This window comes from Ursus americanus, chromosome 6 (assembly GCF_024610735.1).
Source record: "Ursus americanus isolate L20-20 chromosome 6, mUrsAme1.1.p, whole genome shotgun sequence".
Taxonomy (NCBI): Eukaryota; Metazoa; Chordata; class Mammalia; order Carnivora; family Ursidae; genus Ursus; species Ursus americanus.
The window spans coordinates 33666394-33688809 of NC_142132.1; the positions used below are offsets into that span (position 1 = coordinate 33666394).

The 22416-nt window shown below is 39.5% G+C and overlaps 1 protein-coding gene and 1 long non-coding RNA gene across 2 annotated transcripts in view; one reads left to right on the plus strand and one right to left on the minus strand.

The window, feature by feature from the left end:
• Nucleotides 1-58: 58 nt before the first annotated feature.
• On the plus strand, nucleotides 59-21574 carry LOC148109790 (uncharacterized). The gene is made up of 3 exons (XR_015724770.1): nucleotides 59-660; nucleotides 11978-12074; nucleotides 21385-21574. It is a non-coding gene; the product is annotated as an uncharacterized LOC148109790 (long non-coding RNA).
• Nucleotides 18216-22416, minus strand: part of KIF11 (kinesin family member 11) — a 49113-nt gene continuing 44912 nt past the window's right edge. Inside the window, exons 21-22 of the mRNA XM_045809998.2 lie at nucleotides 21562-21678; nucleotides 18216-19682 (exon numbers count right to left, since the gene is read on the minus strand). Of these exons, the coding sequence (XP_045665954.1) occupies nucleotides 19551-19682; nucleotides 21562-21678 (249 nt within the window). The 3' untranslated portion in view covers nucleotides 18216-19550. The remainder of the gene's footprint in view (nucleotides 19683-21561; nucleotides 21679-22416) is intronic.

A 22416-nucleotide genomic window follows, 5' to 3' on the forward strand; every position in this document is an offset into this window, starting at 1 on the left:
CCCTCGGCCCGCCCCCGCCGGCCGAGCTCCCGCCCCCCGGGACGCGCTCGCCCTCAGGCTCCTGGGACCCTGCGCCCCGGTGCCCGGCCGCCGCCGTCGCTCGGGGCTCCAGGCACCCTGGCCCGGGAAGCCCTCGAAGGAAGCCCAGGACCACGTCTGTCGTGGGGAGACACGAGGAAAGTAGCACCTGGAACACGGACTCAAATAGTCCCAGCTCCTGCCGGGAGGCAACTCTACCGAAACTCGGGGGGGCACTGGTCCAGGCCCGGGCCCAGGGTGGCAGCAGCCGGTCCCAGGCGCGGGGTAGCTAGACTCGCGCCTGGCAGGCGTAGAGGCCACTGGCAGAGCCGCGCCTTCGCGGGCCTGACAGTATTCTCCCTGTCGGCGCGCTCCCTGGAGTAACGGTGGCACTGGCTGTTGCCCGGGGCGTCTCCGGAGCTCGGAGCTCTGAGGGTTCCTGGGGCAGCTCCAAAGAGAGAAATCCAGCCCTTAGCTACGTCCCAGTTGGGGTAAGGACGAGTAGACTTCAGGTGCTCCGGACTCGTGGCCGCTCCAGCCCATTTCATTTGTGGGCTCCCCGCGCTCAGCCACTTCCGTGAGGACGCTGACAGAACCGCTTCGGGAAGGAATCAGGGGAAAGCCTGGGTCGTACGGTGCCAGGTAGAAGTTATGCAGTTTACTCCGCCACAATGGGGGTTGCTCTGTGTCCCCTCTCCCCGGGTCCTGGGGGTCGCAGCTGCGCGCAGCACCGCTTTCCCGTTTTGCACGTGTTTTCTATTGAATCCGTGGCGCTACCCCTTGTGGCCTCGGCTCTGTGCAGCTCCACTCGCCTGAGGGGCAAGGGGGCATTTTCTTGATTGACGCCCTCCTGCGGTCGTCACACCTCGCGGTGAGCAGTTTCTGCTAAGGTCCTCCATTAATCGTGGAAATACACATTTCCCAGCTTTTCAACTGAGATATTTTATTTACATCTTGGAACTATTTCTCGGACTAAAGCGGGGTCGCAAAGAAGAGCGGACTGGAAGCGGGCTGGCCTGAGTTCGAGTTTCACTGCGCACATTTCTGTTGAGCAACTACTCTGTGCCAGCAGTGAACAAGGCAGATGCAGTTCCTGTCTTCACGCAGGCAGGAAACAAATTTTAATGCTGTGACTTATGTGTGTGCTAGGAAGGAGAAGTACATAATGATCCGAAACCTAATAACCAGGGGACGTCACCTAGTTGGGGGAGGGGGCGTGTTAAGGAAGGGAAAGTATTCTCCAAGGAAGTGATGTTTGAAAAATGAGAAGTTCTCGAACAACCTAGAGAGGGACGAATATTCAAGGAATAGCATCTGAACGTTGTCATTTCAACTCTGGTCAAGTCATCTTCCCGAGCTTTCTGAAACATTTGAAACTTAGCCTAAAGGCTCCTAATCTTTTGAGGGTGGAGTCATATGCATCTTTCAGAACCTGATGACAGACAAACACAGTGAGTGTGATACGCTATCATTTGAGTTAAAACGTTAGGAAAGGGTAAGGATATTTATCTGTGCTTTTGTTCTATGGGTAAACTATCCCTGGAAGACTAAACAAAAAACTAATAACATTGGCTGTCTATGAAGAGAGAGGTGGAGTTGAAGGGAGAATTTGCTGTATACTTTGTGATTATTTGGAGAATTGAACCATGTGGATGTGTGACCTAGTGATAGTATAAGTAGGTCCTTGAAGAAGTGGCTGATTCTAGGTCTGAGGCAGGAAAAGTACAAGGTGAGCTCAAGGCATCTTGTGCTAGAAACCACAGAAAGGAGACGGGCAGACCTGATGAGTCTTCCATTGGCCAAATTTGGGGTGGTTTAAGTATCAAAAGCACATTTTGGATTATAGCACATTGAATATAACAGTTCATAGTATCACTCTCCATAGCGATGCTCAGAGAGAGAGGGATGGTGGATGGTATGGCTGGAAGGATGCCAGCTAACAAATATTAAAAAACTTGATAAAATTTTAAAAATGTAATCATTTTTCAACAATCATTTTGGTTGAGAACCATCAAGTGAGGGGGCACCTGCGTGGCTCAGTCAGTTAAGTGTCTGCCTTCAGCTCCGGTCATGATCTCAGGGTCTTGGGATCAAGCCCCACATGGGCCCTTTGCTCAGCAGGGAGTCAGCTTCTCCCTCTCACTCTTCCTCTGTGCTCTCTCAAATAAATAAATAAAATCTTAAAAAAAAAAAAGAAAGAACCATCAAGTGAAATATTGCTGAGGATGAGGATTTTCAAAACCTCTCATAGTATCACACCAATTGATTAGATTCTGGATTTTTTTTTAAAAAAAAAAGGTATGAAAGACATTTGGGGAGCTTATAGGGAAAAACTGAAAATGAATTGTATGTTAGATGACACTAATAAATTAATGTTCATTTTGTTACGTATGATATTGGTATTGTGGGTAGAATGTCCTTATTTTCGGGAGGTGCAGAGTGAGGTAGGAGTGAGGGTCTTGACATCTGCAACTTTCAAATAGTTCAGTACATACACACAACATATATATATGCACAAACCATTATACACACATGTATAGATAAATGAGGAGATAAAGCAAATTAGAAAATCCATTGGTGAATTTAGGTGAAGAGTATACTGATGTTCATTGTACTAGTTTCAGCTTCTCTGTAGATTTCAAATTTTCCAATATAAAAACTTTTTAAAGTATGATTTTAGATATTAAAAAACGAAAGCAGTCTCGTTTTTTTAAGGTAAAAATTATTTGATATATTCGTGAAGTCTGCGTACAAGTTCAGGTAGAACCTTGTCCCTGGAAGCCATCCATGGAGGGCTGTTTGCAAATCATTGGTCCCTCTGTGGTCCGGTCTGATGTGTCCATTCCACCAGTCCTAATTCTCATCCCCTGGCCTGATGGAGAAGGCAGGCAGGCAGGTGCTGGAAGACTGTGAAAGTCAAGTGTGTTCTTCTGTGTACCAAGGACAGAGACAGGATTTGGGGACAAAGAAAGGACAATTGTTATCTGAAGCTCAAAGGAGCCTTCGAAAGTTATGTTTGGGTCTTCAAAGATTGGGACTTCAGTGAACTAAGCAGGTGACTGTGATTATTGTTTTCTCACAACATGTCTCTCCCTCATTTTTGTTTCTCCTCTTTTCCTGCCCCTTCTACCTGCAAACAATTGAGATGATCACTCCAATCCACATAACGCCTTTACAGTAAATCACTAGCCAGCTGTTATGCTCCGTCTTCAAAAATAGTATGGGTTTACAGTTTATTCTGTGCATGACTCAGCCACCAGCCAAAAAAAACAAAAAACAAAAAAACTAAATCTACAAACCTTCCAAAAATAAATATTAAAATGCTAGGAAAATAATCACTAATATAGGAAAAGGAAGCACCATCCCTTTCTTTGATTGCCACAGACCCTGGGAGGTAGATGGAGATCTTAAAAGGCATTGATAGAACATTCCAGCTCTGCTACATAACGCTCACCAGCAAATTGAAGCACTTAATTCTGTTAAGCTATATAACACCACTTCTTCTAAATCCAGTCATCAGATCCATGTTCATTTTGTGATAGTTAAAAAAAAAATTACAACCACATTTATGAATGTCACATTTATTGAACTACATAATTTTTAATATCACTTGTGTAGGTTTTATAGTTTGTTTTATTGTTTTAAAAGTCATTTGGGGCTCTAAAAGAACTAGGTTTTTCCGAAGTTGTCCTTATAATTTTTTTTCACACAGTCAGAACTAATAAAACAAAACTGTTGTAGCTATTTAATTCAAAATCTCTTGGAGTTTCAATATTTTTTCTCTGCTGGATACTAAAACCAATAAAGCTACATGAGATTTTAATTATATTCTGAATTAAACAAGACTCTCTCCAAAAATTTGGCACCATTTATTTTAGTCACTGCTATTATAAAAGAGACCAACCTTTGTAGGAAGAGAAGGTGGGTCTCACCTCTAATTTATCTAGTAAGAACTTTGGTAATTGTTTTGCAACTTCTTTTTTTTTTTTTAACAGATAAACAGTATGTTTATTAAACGCATTAAGACACATAAACTACAAATAGACAAATCAACTTATTTTCAATAATTAAATATACATAGAGGTAAAACACTAAATTAGCTAAAGCTTGAAAGCATGGTGGTTCAGTCAGTTAAGCATCTGCCTTCGGCTCAGGTCATGATCCCAGGGTCCTGGGATCGAGCCTGATATCTTCAGGTTCCCTGCTCAGCTGGGAGCCAGCTTCTCCCTCTCCCTCTGCCCCTACCCCCACCACCGCTTGTGCTGTCTGTCTCGCTCTGCTCTCTCTCTCTTCCTCTAATAAATAAATAAAATCTTTTTTGTAAAAGTTCTCATCACAAGAAAAAAATTTTAAAAAAAGAAAGCATCAGTGGATTTTATTATAGCAATTTGGTTCTATTTTTACTTATATTAAAAGTTTTATTACCTTCAAGTATTGGAATAACTAAATCATTGATTAAATCACATATCAAATCATTGTATTACATTTAATTTAAAACTTGACAAAATCTAATTATTGTTTTAGGGCTTTACTAACTTGCAAAATACTAATGTGATTAGATAGAAATGTCTCATCTGTGTCATGGATGGGATCAGAGCTCTGGAACACATGGGCAATAATCACCATGACATCGCTTCAGTGATGTCCACATTTCACATACTATACCGTACTTAGCACTGTAATGTGCGTGTGCTGATCATGGAAGTTTTGGTGAAGCTTATGCTATTTATTTGCCCAATTAAAAAAGTAAGGAACTCAATAATAAAAAGGGAACCCAATTTTTTTAATAGCAAAAGATCTGAATAGACATTTCTCCAAAGAAGAAACACACATGGATGGGGCACCTGGGTGGCTCAGTCAGTTAAGTGTCCAACTTTTGGTTTCAGCTAGGGTCATGGGATGGAGCCCCCGTCCGGCTCCACACTCAGTGCAGAGTCTGCTTGAGAATCTCTCTTTCTCCCTCTTCCCCCCATCCCCCCACTCGTGTGTGTGCCCTCTCTTTCTCAAATAAATAAATAAATAAATAGATAAATAAAATCTTCAAAAAACAAATGGCCAATAAGCACATGAAAAGATGTTCTATGTCACTACGTATGAGGGAAATGCAAATCAAAACCACAATAAGCTACTACTTCATACCCACTAGCATAATTTTTTAATCAGGAAATAACAAACGTTGGTAAAGTAGTGCAGACTTAGAATCCTCCTCCATTGCTGGTGGCAACGTAGAGCGAAGCAGCTGCTCCAGAGACAATCTGACAGTTCCTGACAAGTTTAAACATAGCGTTGCCATATGACCCAGTAGTTCCACTCCCAGGTACATACCCCAAAATGAAAATGTATGTCTGTACAAAAACTTACACACAAATGTTCATAGCAGAATTATAATACTCAAAAAGTGGAAACAACCCAAATGTCCATCAACCAGTGAGTGGATAAATAAAATGTGGGGCATCCTAGCAATGGAATATTATTTGGCAATAGAAAGGAATGAAGTACTGATCCACGCTACAACATGGATAACTTTGAAAACGATCACCCTGTCATGCAACCTTATTAACTGTATGATATTTTTACCAGTGTTATTGAGAAACAATTGACATACCTCACTGTATAAGTTTAAGGCATACAGCATGATGACTGGATATACACATATTGTGAAATGATTACCACAGTAGGTTAAGGTAACACCCATCTTCTCATATAGGTACAATAACAAGAAAAGAAAGACGAGAGAAATAATTATTTCTGCTTGTGATGAGAACTCTTAGGAGTTACCCTCTTCCCGACTTTCCTGTACCATGAGCAGTGTTAGCTATAGTCATCACGTTGTACATTGCATCCCTAGTACTTATCTATCTTATAACTAGGGTTTTGTACCTTTTAACCATCTTCCTTCAATTCCCCACCCTCCACCCCCCACCTTTGGTAGCCACAGTTTGATCTCTTTCTCTTAGAGGTGTTTTGTTTTGTTTAGATTCCACATGCAAGTGAGATTGTATAGTATTTGTCTTTCCCTGTCTGACTTATTTCTCTTAGCATAATGCCTTCTTAGCATAATGCCTTCAGGGTCAATTCATGTTGTCATGGAACTAGAATTTCCTTATTTTTTGTGGCTGAATAATATTTCATATATTTATCCATTCATCCATTGATGACACTTAAGTTGTTTCCATGTCTTGGCTGTTGTAAATAATGCTGCTATGAATATCATGAGAGTGCAGATATTTTTTTGAGGTAGGGTTTTTATTATCTTTGGATATAGTCCCAGAAGTGGAATTGCTGGATCATATAGTAGTTTTATTTTAAATTTGGCGAGGATCCTTCATACTGTTTTCCATAGTGGCCTTACCAATTTACAATACCACCAACAATACACAAGCATTCCCTTTTCTCCATATCTGTGCCAGCATTTACTGTCTCTTCTCTTTTTTATGATGGTAATTCTAACAGGCATGAGGTGATATCTCATTGTGGTTTGAATTTGCATTCCACTGATGAATGATGTTGAGCGTCTTTCCATGTACCTGTTAGCCTTTCATATAACTTTTTTGGAGAAATGTCTCTTCGGGTTCTTTGCTTGTTTTTAAAGTGGATTGTTTGTTTTTTGTTATTGAATTGTATGGATTCTTTATATGTTTTGGATACTAACCCTAATCAGATATATGATTTGCAAACATTTTTTCCGTTGTTCTTTCACTTTGTCGATTTATTTTCTTGTGCAGAAGCTTTTTGGTTTGACGTCATCCCACTTGTTTATATTTTATTTTGTTTCTTTGAAAACATTTTGCTATGTGAAAGAAGCCAGACACAAATACCCCTGATGAACACAGATGCAAAAATCCTCAATAAGGGGCACCTCGGTGGGTTGGTTGATTAAGCATCTGACTCTTGATTTGGGCTCAAGTCATAATCTCAGGGTCATGAGATGGAGCCCAGCGTAAGGCTCTATGCTGGGCATGGAGCCTGCTTAAGATTCTCTCCCTCTCCCGCTGCCCTTCGTACACACCCTCTATCTCTCAAAAAAAAAAAAAAATCCTCAATAGAATACTAGCAAACCAAATTCAACAATACATTTAAAAAAATCATTCACCACAATCAAGTGGGATTTATTCCTGTGTTGCAAGTGTGGTTAAATATCCGCAAATCAATCAACATGGTACATCACATCAATAAGAGAGAGGATAAAAATTATATGATCATTTTAATAGATGCAGAAAAAGCATTTGACAAAGTATAATATCTATTCATGATTTTAAAAAATCCCTCAACAAAGTAGGTTTAGAGGGAACATACTTCAACATAATAAAAGCCATATATGAAAAACCCACAGCTAAAATAATCCTCAGTGGGGAAAACTGAGAATTTTCCCTTAAGATCAAAAACAAGATAAGGATGTCCACTCTCACCACTTTTATTCAACATAGTACTGGAAGTCCTAGCCACAACGGACAACAAAAAGAAATAAAAGGACTCCAAGTCAGGAAGGAAAAAGTACAACTTTCACTATTTGCAGATGACATGATACTATATATAGAAAACCCAAAAGACTCCACCAAGAAACTGCTAGAATTGGTAAACAAATTCAATGAAGTTACAGGATACAAAAATCAATGTACAGAAATCTGTTGCACTTCTATACACCAATAATGAAACAACAGAAAGAGAAATTAAGAAAAGAGCCTGGGGGCAGGGGGGATGCTGGCTGGTTCAGTTGATGGAACATGCAACTCTTAATTTCAGGCTTGTGGGTTTGAGCCCCATGTTGGGTGCAGAGATTGCTTAAAAATAAATCTTAAGGGGTGCCTGGGTGGCTCAGTTGGTTAAGTGTCCGACTGTTGATTTTGGCTCAGGTTGTGATCTCAGGGTCATGGGATCAAGCCCCAAGTCAGGCTCTGCACTCAGTTCAGAATCTGCTTGTCCCTCCCTCCCCTCTGTCTCTCCCCCCAGTTGCACATCCACATACTCTCTCTCTAAAATAAATAAATAAATCTTTTTAAAAAATAAAAAATCTTAGAAAAGAAAAGAAAATAATCCCATTTACAATTGCACCAAAAATAATAAGATACCTGGGAATAAACCTAACCAAAAAGGTGAAAGACCTGTACTCTGAAAACTATAAAACACTGAGGCAAGAAATTGAAGAGTACACAAAGAAATGGAAAGACATTCCATGCTCATGGATTGGAAGAGCAAATATTGTTAAAATGTCTATGCTACCTAGAGCAATCCTCCACAGATTTAATGCAGTCCCTATCAAATATCATCAACATTTTTCTCAGAACTAGAACAAAGAGTGCTAAAATTTTTATGGAACCACAAAAGATCCCAAACAGCCAAAGCAATCTTGAAAAAGAAGAACAAAACTGGAGCTATCACAATCCCAGATTTCAAGATATACTACCAAGCTATTGTAATCAAAACAGTATGGTACTGGCACGGAAAAAGACACCATTGATCAATAGAACAGAATAGAAAACCCAGAAATAAATCCATAACTATATGGTCAATTAATCTTCGACAAAGTAGGAAAGAATATCCAATGGTAAAAAAACCAGTCTCTTCCACAAATGGTGTTGGGAAAACTGGACGGAAACATGCAAAAGAAACTGGATCACTTTTACACCATACACAGTAATAAATCCGAAATGTATTAAAGACTTGAATGTGAAAGCTGAAACCATAAATACCCTAGAGGAGAACACAGGCAGTAACCTCTTTGGCATTGGCTGTAGCAACTTTTTTCTAGATACGTCTCCTGAGACAAGGGAAACAAAAGCAAAAATAAACTATTGGGACTATAAAAGCTTCTGCACAGTGAAGGAAACAATCAACAAAACTAAAAGGCAACCTACAGAATGGGAGAAGATATTTGCAAATGACATATCCAATAAAAGTTTAGGTTCCAAAATATATGAAGAACTTACAAAAACCAACACCCAAAAAACAATCTAATTCAAAAATGGCCAGAAGACAAATAACATAGTTGATTAGCAAATTTGGTATGTTATACATATTATTTACTGTATTCTTACAATAAAGTAAGCTAGAGGGAAGAAAAAGAATGATCATCTCTTAAGAGATGGTATAAGAAATAAAAAATAGTTTTAAGGAAAAAAATTGGCAGATTCTTCCTCAAAAAATTAAAAATAGAGGGACGCCTGGGTGGCTCAGTAGGTTAAGCATCTGCCCTCAGCTCAGATCATGATCCCAGGGTCCTGGGATCAAGTCCTGCAATGGGCTCCTTGCTCAGTGAGGAATCTGCTTCTCTCTCTACCTGCTGCCCCCCCCAATTGTGCTTGCTGTCTCTCTGTCTCTGACAAATAAGTAAAATCTTTTTAAAAAATTAAAAATAGAACTACCCTATGATCCAGGAATCACACTACTGGTTATTTACTCAAAGAATGCAAAACACAAATTGGAAAGGATATATGCAACCCTATGTTTATAGCAGGATTTTTTACAATAGCCAAATTATGGAAGCAACACAAGTGTCCATCGACAGGTGAATAGATAAAGAAGATGTGGTATAGATATACAATGGAATATTATTCAGCCATAAAAAAGAATGACATCTTGCCATTTGCAACAACATGTTTGGAGCTACAGAAATAAGAGAATAAGTGAAATAAGTCAGTTGGAGAAAAACAAATACCATATGATTTCACTCATATGTGGAATTTAAGAAATAAAACAAATGGGGGCGCCTGGGTGGCACAGCGGTTGAGCGTCTGCCTTTGGCTCAGGGCGTGATCCCGGCGTTATGGGATCGAGCCCCACATCAGGCTCTTCCACTATGAGCCTGCTTCTTCCTCTCCCACTCCCCCTGCTTCTGTTCCCTCTCTCGCTGGCTGTCTCTATCTCTGTCGAATAAATAAATAAAATCTTAAAAAAAAAAGAAATAAAACAAATGAACAAATGGGTAAAAAAAAAAAAAGGGAGAGAAACCAAGAAACAGACTCTCAAGTATAGAGAACAAACTGATGGATGCCATGTGGGGGGCATGGGTGAAATAGGTGAATGAGACTAAAGAGGACACTTACCATGATGAACACTGAGTAATGTAGACAATCATTGAATCATGGGTGGTGGCTCAGTTGGTTAAGAGTCTGCCTTGGCTTAGGACCTGATCTCCAGGTCCTGGGATCAAGCCCCACATCCGGCTTCCTGATCAGCAGGTAGTCTGCTTCTCTCTCTCTCTCTCCCTCTGCCCTTCCCCACTGCCCATTCTCTCTCTCTCTCAAATAAATACATAAAATCTTTTTAAAAAGGGAGTTACTGAATCACTATATTGTACACCTGAAACTAATATAATACTGTGTGTTAAGTATACTGGAATTAAAATTAAAAAGTTAATAAAATGTAAAAAAAGGAAATAGAAAACAAGAGGAAAAAAGGAATTTTCAGAAGGAATGAGGACAAGAGCAGCAATCATGGGGCCAATGGCAGTGGCCTTGCTGTGGTGACAGCAGCAGTGGAAGCGACAGGGGTAGGAATGAAAAGCAGCATCTCCTATACTTGGTGGCTTGGGCATGGAGCTGTACATAGTTTGGCACCTTTCTCTTTCATGGTCTTCAGGAGCGATGACTGTGGAAAGGGAGCAGGAGGGTGTCACACGTGGAGTCACAGCTTTGGCAATGATAGGAGGCTAGCCACACAATGACTATCAGCTCATGACTTTCCACTTGATTAAATCTCCAAGGCTGGAAGCCTACACCACGTTTGCTACATGGTCCAGCAGATTAGCTCCATTTTATAGTTGAGGAAGTAGGCTCAGAGAAGTTAAACAAGTCGTACAAAGGCACAGAGCTAATGAACAACAAAACAAGGTTTTAACCTCAGATATGACTCTTAAATAAGAACTTTCTGTGATTCAATAAATCCTTGCTATTGGCTAAGCGATGTTAATGTGTGAAAGTACTGTTTTTAAACAAGAACCCCATATCTATCACTTTATTCCCTGGGTATGCACCCATTCCCTGATGATCGAGGATATTAAAGTGAAGAACGGGAAGTCTCCATGAAAGCAAAAAAAGAGAGCAAAATGATTGGATTAAATCGAAACCTATAAGCAAGTATATATTGTCCATTATGATCGGGCACATACATAAGTAGACACCGTATGTGTAAAATTATTAACCAGTTAGCACGTTTAAAATAAATTTGATTTCTACCCCCTTTTATTTGAAAATTATAATTGCACTATGTTATTTCAAGCTCCGTATATTTAAAAAATTTCAATTATAGTTTAATTATCCAATATTTTATTTTAAATAAGTCATAGATACATTTCATGTAAAGGATAGGAAATAGGCCTATTATATGCCTTCACCAAAAATTCAGGAAAAGATTGTTAGGCTCATCAATCCTATTCCTATTGATAAAAAGAAAAATCAGTGATTCTGAAAGGGCAGCTTGATTTTGTTTTCACTATCCTAATTTTGAGTTATCCAACCAAGTGATGTACATAATTCAATGAGAAAAGAACAACAGCCATTTGAAATAATATATTTTTTAAAGATTTTATTTACTTATTTATTTGACAGAGAGAGAGAGAGCACAAGCAAGGGGAGTAGCAGGCAGAGGGAGAAGCAGGCTCCCTGAGGAGCAGAGAGCCAGACTTGGGGCTCGATCCCAGGACCCTGAGATCATGATCCGAGCTGAAGGCAGACACTAACCAACTAAGCCACCCAGGCACCCCGAAAATAATATTTTTAATAGAATATCTATGAAGTCGTTTTGCTAGTATCTCTTCTTTCTCTTCCTCTTTGGGGGAAAATGTCTCAAGTGAGATCTGCTGCTTATGTTCCTACTGAACGAAAGCCACTTACTTCATCAGATACTGCACCAAGCCAAGGGATGGCAACAAGATTTTAAGTTTCCTTCAAAACAAAAGCTTTTGAGGAAGGGGGTTCGAGTAAACCTAAGAAGATATCAGATCAAATTCTTACTTTCCTAGGTCTCTTCAAGTACTCATTGGGGAAGTATCTTGAAGGCATAGAAGGTGACCAGAAAGACTGGGAGAGACTTTTGACTGGCAAGAGGCAAGAAGAAATGTAAGTAAACATAAAACAATTTCGTTTGGGGCGCCTGGGTGGCACAGCGGTTAAGCATCTGCCTTCGGCTCAGGGCGTGATCCCGGCGTTGTGGGATCGAGCCCCACATCAGGCTCTTCCCCTATGAGCCTGCTTCTTTCTCTCCCACTCCCCCTGCTTGTGTTCCCTCTCTCGCTGGCTGTCTCTATCTCTGTCGAATAAATAAATAAAATCTTTAAAAAAAAAAAAATTTCGTTTAAGAAGAGTAGAATAGGAACAAAATAGGCACATATTTGAAAAGGAAATCTCTCTTGAACTCAGTTCCACTATTTGACAAATCAGACAATGTTAATGCGAGATTACACTTTTTTTTTTTTAAAGATTTTTTATTTATTTATGTGACAGAGAGACAGCCAGCGAGAGAGGGAACACAGCAGGGGAGTGAGAGAGAGGAAGAAGCAGGCTCCCAGCGGAGGAGCCCGATGTGGGACTCGATCCCGGAACGCCGGGATCACGCCCTGAGCCGAAGGCAGACGCTTTTAACGACTGCGCTACCCAGGCGCCCCGCGAGATTACACTTATTCTGCTCCTGCCTAGGACATAGAATTGCCTTGATTGGAAAAAAAGCAACAATAATCTAATTAGAAGAAAGCCATTTTAAATAGAAAAAACATAGATAATGAAAAGGAAAGAGCTCTACCACGCAAACTAACCAAAGGTGGCTGGATGGTGTCTCCGGCGGTTGAGTATCAGACTCTGGATTTCAGCTCAGGTCATGAGCTCAGGGTCGTGAGCGTTGGGCTCCACACGGGGCATGGAGCCTGCTTAACATTCTCTCCCTCTCCCTTTGCCCCCTCCTCTCATGTGTACTCTCTCTTAAAAAGAAAAATTAAAATTTAAAAAAGATGACTGGATTCTCTACATTAACATAAAAGTTGACTTTAGAATAAGCAATATCACCAAAGATGGGGCGCCTGGGTGGCTCAGTCGTTAAGCGTCTGCCTTCAGCTCAGGGTGTGATCCCACCTTCTGGGATCGAGCCCCACATCAGGTTCCTTGACTGGGAGCCTGCTTCTTCCTCTCCTACTCCCCCTGCTTGTGTTCCCTCTCTCGCTGGCTGTCTCTCTTTATCAAATAAATAAATAAATAAAATCTTAAAAAAAAAAAAGCAATATCACCAAAGATAAAGAGGGACACCATATACTGATAAAGGGGTCAATTTACCAAGAAGTATAACAATTCTAAATATGTATGTACCTTACAATGGAGGTGCTAGAAACTGAAAGAACAAATAAACACGTTTACACTTATAGAGAGTTCAACATTTTAGTTAACAGAACTAGACAAAAAAATCAGTAAGGCTAGAGAAGCCCTGACAACCTTATTAACCAACTTGACTTAACTGACAGTTATAGAAAAACCCATCCCATGATAGGAGAATATATTCTTTTCAAGTTTAATATTTTACTTACACTTAATTACCAAAGTCTAATATTAATCAGAACCTTTACTACCTCCCACACAACCAAAGAATCTTAGAACCCCTTAACACAGGGTACCTGGGTAGCTCAGTCCATTAAGCATCTGACTTCAGCTCAGGTCATGAGCTCAGGGTCCTGGCATTGAGCCCTGGGTCTGGCTCTGTGTTCAGCGGGGAGCCTGCGCCTCCCCCTGCTCATGCTCTCTTTCTCATATAAATAAAATCTTAAAAAAGAAAAAAGAACCCCTAATGCCTCTTACCCTTCTTCCATCTCATGTGCTATTCTTGAGAATTGTATGCCCTACAAAACACTGTTACTGTTTCACAGTGATTATTTACCTTTTCCGATCCATTTATATTTTCCATTGCTCTTTATTCTTTCCTACATCTCTGAGATGCCATTTGGTATCATTTTCTTTTTGCTTAAAGAACACCCTTTAATATTTCCTTTAGTTGCCAGTTTGGTGGTGACAAAATTAATCTTCAATGTTTTTTTTAGACATAGAAGATGCCTTTAATGCACCATCATTCCTAAAAAATATTTTTCATTAGGTATAGAATTCAATGACGACAGTTATTTTCTTTATTCTTTTTTTTTTTTATTAAGATTTTATTTATTTATGTGACAGAGAGACAGCCAGCGAGAGAGGGAACACAGCAGGGGAGTGGGAGAGGAAGAAGCAGGCTTCCAGCGGAGGAGCCCGATGTGGGACTCGATCCCCGAACGCCGGGATCACGCCCTGAGCCGAAGGCAGACGCTTAACGACTGCGCTACCCAGGCGCCCCTTCTCTATTATTTCTTAATTTTTTATTTCACTAATCTCCACTCTAATCTTTATTGTTTCCTTCCTTATGTTTGTTTTGAGTTTAGTTTGCACTTCTTTTGCAACTTTTTTTTTTAAGATTTTATTTATTTGTTTGAGAAAATTGAGACTGCGGGTGGGGGAGGGGCAGGGAGAGCAGGAGAAGGACAAGCAGACTCCCACCCTACTGAGCCACCCCGGCACCCACCCTTCTTTTGCAACTTTCTTAAGGCGGAAGATCACTAACTCAGGCAGGTGCTATGCAAACCATGGCTGTGGCTTATTTTCAACAAATGCCCCAAGAAAAAAGGCTGTTCACACTGAGCAAGGTCGGAGTCAGGTCAAATAAAGACTGGCCCTTGAATGCAGGATTTCCAGAGAACTGCCAGATAGGTCAAATAATAACAGTTATCTGAAAATGGTGTCTTCAGGGAGCTCCAAACCTGATCCACCCCAGGCAGGGGCTGCTAGGCTACTGGTTTTCGCTGTGATTGTGGGACTGTTGGTTTTCAAGGCTAATGAGGAGCTGGGGAGAGTAATGAGACTAGATAGAGTTAAAATACCACTAAACTCATCATTTTAACCAAATTACAACCTTCAAAAATATAAACAAATAAATGCTCCTTGGATTATTCCAAGCCTTTGGTTAATTGCCAGAATTCTGAAACATTGGGACAAATTCTCTCCAGCTCTCATTGCTTTTATGGAGGCCCTTCCTCCAGCATTCCTGCTGACTTTATCGAAGTTCTGCATTACTTTGAAGCTGTCGTTCCACTGTCTTGCTTCCTTTCTTTCTATTGCAAAGTCAGCAGTCGGTCTAATTGTTTTTCCTGTGAAAATAAGGTCTTTTTTCACTCTAATTACATATAAGATTTTTTCTTTATTGTTGGCTTTTAGCAGTTTAACTATGGTGTACCTCGGTGTGCCTTGATGTTCATCCTGCTTGAGATTTACAGAGCTTTGGTCATTCTCTCTTCTCCCTTTGGAGGCTCTAATTACATGTATGTCAGACCTTTTCACTATACCATTTTTTTTGTTTGTTTCTTGACTGTTTGTCTTGTTATATGCTTCAGTGTAACTATTTTCTTCTAAACTATCATACACTTTTTAAAACTCCCTTTAACTCTATTCAGCAAACTAAGCCCATTCTGTGTTTATAATTTGTTGTATTTTTCAGTTCTAGAATTTCCATCTGACTTTTTGTAATTTCCAGTTATCATCCAAAATAGTTCATGTCTTTAAATTCTTTAAATGTCTGATTTTGAAAGATCTTATTTGCAGCTCCATTTGCTGAAATTTCTGATTTGTTTCCATTATCTTTCTTTTTTTTTTTTTTTTTTTTTTTTGGTTTAGGTCTGTCTCCTTGTATACGAAGCTATTTTTCAAAGGAGTAAAAAACAGCTGTGTTTTATGAGCAAACAATGTACACATTTTTATTTTTTTAGAGAGAGACAGAGAGAGAGCATGCGAGTGGGGGTGGGGGAGGGTTTTTTTGTTTTGTTTTTTTTAAGATTTTACTTATTTGAGAGAGTGAGTGTGCCATCTTGTTCTTTTCTGTTTTTACTCTAGCTATCCTTGTGGATATGAACTGGTGCCTCACTGCGGTTTTGATTTGCATTTCCTTGAAGACTACACTCTTATGCTTTCACGATTCTGTCTTGAGCTTTTGACAGTTTCAATATATAATGTGTCTTGTGGATTTCGTGAACTTCTTGGATGTAAAGATTCAAGTGTTGTAATGAATTTGAGAAGTTTCTAGCTATCGTATCTTCAAGTAGTCTTTCTGCCCATTTCTCTCTTCTTCTGGTACGCCCATTTTGAGAATGTTGGTATGATCCATTGTGCTCCACAGGTCTCTTAAGCTGTTTATTTTCCTCCATTCTTCTTTCTTTCTGCACTTTGGATTAGACCATTTTGATAACCTAGCTTCAAGTTCGCTGGTTCTTTCTACTGTTCACTCACGTCTGCTGTTGGAACCCTCTAGTGTTTTGTGTGTGTGTGTGTCTATATTTCAGTTTTGATACTTTTCAGCTCAAAATTTGTATGGCTCTTTTTTAGTTTTACTGATATTCTTGATTTGTTGAGACATTGTCCTCCTGAATTCCTTTAGCTCTATGAGCATATTTGAGACAGTTCATTTAAAGTTCGATGTTTATGCTTCATAAGGGATGTGTGTTAATTTCTTCTGTAAATGGGCCATACTTTCTTTGCATACTTCTTAGTTTTTTGTTAAAAATTTTTAGTATTGGGGCACCTGGGAGGCTCAGCGTTCAACTCTCGGTTTCAGCTCAGGTCATGATCTCAGGGTTGGGGGATCAAGCCCAGCATTAAGCTTCCCATTCAATAGGGAATCTGCTTGAGATTCTTTCCCTCTTCTCTCGCTTCCCCTCTACCCCTCCCCTGCTGGCGTGCACACACGCTCTCTCTCCCAAATAAATAAAATCTTAACATTTTTTTAGTATCACAATGTGCTATTCTGGAAATCAGCTTCTTCATGTCTCAGGGTTTGTTTTTGTTGCTTACTGTGGCTCTAACGGTTTGTTACTTTTCTAAACTATTTCCAAATCTCAATTCTTTTACTTAAGTAGTCTCTGGTCTCTTTTTGCTTGCATTCAGCTAGTATTACTGCTGCAGATTTCCTTGAATGCCAATAACCAAAACATAAAACAAGAAAGAAAAAAAAGAAAGAAAGAAAAAAAAATCCTCCCAGTTTTTGTAGACTGTTGGAGCACACTTTCAGTGCTTAGCTAGGCCATTTAAAATCTGCGTTAGCTTTCACTTTCTGCTTGTGCTGAACCTAGAAATAAGTCAGCAATAGTGAAAGCTTAGGTATTCTCTAAGTACACAAACTGGCCTGGACATGAGTGGTTTTCTCAATTCCCCAATACACATTTTCTTTGAAAGGCCTAATTTCCGTAAGAAATTCTCTGCTGTCTTTTCCCTCTCAGGCTTTAAGCACTCCTTTATTTTACCTCAACTATCATCTTTTGCTGCAGTAGCAGCAGGTTATTCATTTGCCTTGTCATAGTTTTGAGAAATGCCTGCCACTTTTCCACCTGGGTTGTGAATTAGATGAAACGGAGGCAAGTGCCTTGCTCCAGGCCTTCAGATTGCCCCAGACAGCACCATTTTTTGAGATTAAGACATCCCCTGTGCCCTCAGGACCAGTGAACAGGGTCCCCCCACTCTGAGAATGTGGGTTGCTGTCTGTCTTCAAGACCACCATGGAGCTGGGAAGGGGAATGGAGCAAGGGCAAATGAAACACCAAAAAGATTTCCTCGTTTTTAGCTTGCCTTCTCTTGATCGAGCACTTGCTGGGTTGCTATAAACCTAGTTCTGACCAAGTTGTCTCTGAACATTTTTGCCTCAGGAAGAATGAGTCCTTGAAGCTACCTACTCTATTTTTGCTGATGGTTATTTTTTGAGTGCTTGATAGTGTATATGAAAAATTGTAGAGCTAATTTAAGGCTTAGGATGTTAAAATTGTCCAGCGATTTGGGGTGCCTGCCTGGCTCAGTCCGTGGAGCTTGTGACTCTTCATCTCGGGGTTGTGAGTTTGAGCCCTATGTTTGGTGTGGCACCTACTTAAAAAACCTCTCCAGTGGTTTACTTTTGCTCGTCACTTGCATTGGCACTCTTAGAGAACTTTACATCGTCAGGAAACAGATACTTACAGCTGGACATCAGGCCCTGTGAGCACCGATCTGTTTCTCATTAATCTTATCCTTGGGGTTAGTTCTTAGAGTCCGACTGAAGGAGCCGGGGATGTTTACTAAGGCCCTTCATCCTAGGTGGTATCTGTGTGGAAGTATATTTAGGAATTTTGGAACAATGTAAACAGACCCCACTGCCAAATAAGAAATAATAGGGCAAGCAAGTTAATATACAAACCAAATTTATTAATGGAGTTACTGAGGGCAGTTTCTTTTGTTAGATATTATCCATAGCTTATGTTGACATCTGATTTTGCAGATAATTGTATCATTATTTTTATTAAGGCAATTAATACTCTGCAAGGTAAATTTAGTTCCTTGAAGTAGCAAGTTTTCTAATTCTCCAATTAGGTTTGGCTTTACTTAGCTACCACAGTCAAATCTCTCTAAATTTATACACTTAACTTGATGTAGGCACAAAATTTTTTCTTTGCCTATATTCCTTCTAAGTGTACTTGCTCTTCATGCTGAAAAATCTCAGCTTCCAGAAATTTGGCTGCTAGATCAAAATTGTCAGGACCCTTCTAAGGGTTAAGATTTCACTAAAGAAAAATATACATATTCATATTTTATTATATACAAAGAACAAAGTTTCATCAGGTAAGCAAAAGGATATAAATTATAGTCATAATTAAGTTTCAAAAAGCCCTTAAATCACTGGGACCTTCCGCACAACATATAGGCCTCAGAGCCATTAATCAGAGTTCTTGGTGGTTCTCCCATAAGAGTAATCTATAAGCTAGAGAAGCTGGCTTTTTACAAACTCTGTGGGGGCTGATGCGTTAGGCCTCATAAAGGAATGCTTTTACATCTAGGAGAAAACAAACTAAAAATATTGAAGGAAGGACTACTTCTAGAGTTGTTTATTTTTGACAGTAACTTTAGAACCACAGAAAGTGTTAAAGACTTCTAGGTAAAATTCACTTTATCTCATAAAAATGGATACCATTTTGTAGCTCTACAAATGGTTTGGTCACAAATGAAAAAGGAGAAAGTGAGCTGAGAATGCAGAATGGGAAAGTCTAGGGAAGGAGGTAAGCAGATACAGACATAATTCAATCATAGCAAGAAAAGTACAGAGATGGTCCTTCCCAAGACTGAGTTGGCAATATTTACCCATGTAAGTTAAAGCCTAGAAGAACAGTGCAACTTCTATATATGTGCTGCCTCGTGATATACAAGAAAAATATTTTTCCTTTTTTTATTATTTTTCTTTTTTTTTTGAGAAAAATATTTTTCATTTTTTAGGAAAGGGCTATTTTATATCAAAAGCTAAAAATACATATTTACTCAATGCAAGTCCCAAATAAAACCCAACTTAATACACAGTGAACTACAGGGATGACAGAAAAATGAGTAGACATATTAAATCCAACTAAATTTACAGTATTGCCTTGATATTCTCTGCTAGTTTTTTACTATACATAAGGCTCAAGTTCTGAAGTTATAGGTTTAATTTTTCATTTTTCTTAAAAATGGAATCACCAATCCTCAAGTTAACTAAAGATTTATCTGGGCTCGTAGAGGTAGTCTGCTCCTTGTAACAGAATGCTCTGTAGTTTCTTCCACTTTAGACCTCTCCACTGAATTAATGCTTCTGTTTTCTTTGTCTTTTCCATGTGATTTTTTATGCTGTGGACATAAGGGGAGAAATTAAGTCAATATAAAGTAACATGTGATACATATTAGCTACACTCTATTTTCAGAGTTCTCTGGGTTACAGGCAAGAAATTAAGGGTGGAAAAGGCTCAGCACAAATTGGAGCCAACAATTTGTTGGGCAAGTAGGAATGAATGCCTTCTTCATCTTACCATCAATGGAAGGAGTGAGGTGAAAGAATTATTAAGTTTCTGCATGATTTTCCAAGGCATAATTATAGATTTTACTGTAGGGCAGGGTTTCTCAACAGGGAGCAATTTTACCCCCCAGAGGACATTTGGTAATATCTGGAGACATTTTTGGTTGTTGAAACTAGGAGGTGCTACTGGCTTCTAGTGGGTAGAAGCCAGGGATGCTGCTAAACATCATATAATAACGAGACCGTCCACCACTGACAAAGGATCATCCAGCTCCAAATGTCAACAGTGCTGCTACTGAGAAATCCTGCTCCAGGAAAACGGAGACCTGATATCATGCAAAAGAGGCAGTTCTATTTTAGGGAGAGAATCTGAGCTATGGCTACCTCAAGACATTTTTTTAAACTGTATTTTACCTTTTCTCTTAAACTTATTTCATATTTTTCACTTAGGAATTATATTTCATTGGAATTCTCATATTTGCCCATAGAGAGCTTTAGGAGACTAATGACATTCATTACAGAACCAATCATCCATGCTGAGACAAATCATAAATCAACTTCAGAATTTCAAACCCAGAAAATTTCCCCCCATGAGGCTGCTAGCAGGGAAAAAATAATTTTCAGACATTAGCTGAAGGTCTAAAATCCAATCCCAAATCTTTTCTGGTACTGTAGGGCCTTCCCTGCCATAGCTGAACCACTAAATCTAGCCTTCAAAATGCCATAAACAGTAGTAAAAGGATTTCCAGCTAGGGCATTAAGTAGTCACTAGAATTCTCTTTTCTTAACTTTCCTTCTTTCCTTAACTTTAAAGATAGAAGAGAGGGTTGAAAAATGAAAAGAAATGTATTTAGAGTTCTCTCGTAGTAAAGAATAAAGCAAAAGGTAGGAAGGATTTGGGGATAAAAGTACCTTGAGGCAAAGAGAGAGGAATTCAACAGAAATTAAGCTAGAAGTTTTAACAGCTTAAATCACAGATGGAGGGTCGTTAGGCCTTGGTGGGAAGATCTGTAAGTCTATGAGGTACACGAACATACACTTATCCGAAACAGCACTTTGACTGTAAACTGTAGACATCAGTGTCCTTTGTGAGAAAATCCTTCCTTCACAGAGTGTGTCTAGGCTCAGGTCTTCCAAATAAAGGGAAAGATGCCGGGCAGTTTATGGTGCCATGCCCCCAACAGTGTCGAAAAGGAGTTAGGAAAGGTCACAGGGTTTAACTGCACAACATCAAGGCAGGTGAGGAGCTCAGGAAACATGGGGACTCCTTAACAAGAGAAAAGCCTCAGGTAGGAGTAACTATTGTAACGTGAGAGGCCTTCAATCTCTGTCTTTTAAACCTCTTGGCTTTCAAATCTGAGTATGAGCAGACATAGGCTCCAGGACTTTGTGTCAAAGGCGGAGGGAAGAGAGAAGTGACTGCTCTCAGTATCCGTTCTGCGTATGCAGGAAGCAGAAAGGGGAAAACTATAATAGCTAAAGAGCACTATCTGAGGATGGAGAGTAAGTTAAACTTTGCCTTTAATTTTCCTACAGAAAACCCCTGATCAATGATCATATTTGTGTAAATAATTTAAATCAGAAAAGTTAACAAGCTATCCCAAAGGAATGACAACCCACTCTGCTGTTCCACCCGTCGAGAGTGACGGCTTCACATCCAGCAGCCAGTGACTGACTTCCATCAGATGTGGAAGGGTTACGGGGATCACGTACCTGGAAAAACGGAACCCCACCACCTGACGAACAATCCACACTAGCATCCACAGCTGGCTCCTGGCTTGGAGGTTCTTCAAGAGAGCGCCCGAGAACTGACTTTTCTTCATCCAAGTCCTAAAATAAGAAGGTGATGAGGGAGTGATTAAGTCCAAGGACTTAAAAATCTTCACAAAAGTAAGCGCAGCTTTCTTCTTTGAAAATAACACCATGTCCACTGTATAAAAGTTAAACCTCAACCAAATTAGTAGGAAGTGTAAAAAATAATAAGGGGTGCCTGGCTGGCTCAGTTGGAAGAGTATGGGACTCTTGATCTCGGGGTCACAAATTCGAGCCCCATGTCGGGTGTAGAGATAACTTAAATTAAAAAAAACTTTGAAAATAAAAAAAAATAATGAAAATAATCCCAAATATGTTTTCTCATAGAGAAGTACCTGTAATAAAATGTTAAAAGTCATAATCTCAGAATAGGGGGATTACAATTTATTTTTTATTTTCTACTCCCAACTTGTCTGTCTATAATTACCACAGCTAAGAGCACAGATTGTGGAAGTCTTCTAGGTATCAATTCCAACTCCATCCGTGACTTGGGACAAGGTAATTCTTAATTTCCTCACCTCTAAAATGGGGATAGTACTAGCACCCACTTCATAAGGCTACTGAGAATATTAACTGAATAAATATATACGTAAAACACTTAGAACAGACTGGCACATAATAAGCACAACATAAATATTGGTTATTATCATTATTACTTGAATAATAAAAAATAGCCAGAGTAAAAGCAACAGGCTTAAGGGTAAAATGACTACCATTAATGCGAAAGGGTAGGATTTAAGGGCAAAGAATAAAATT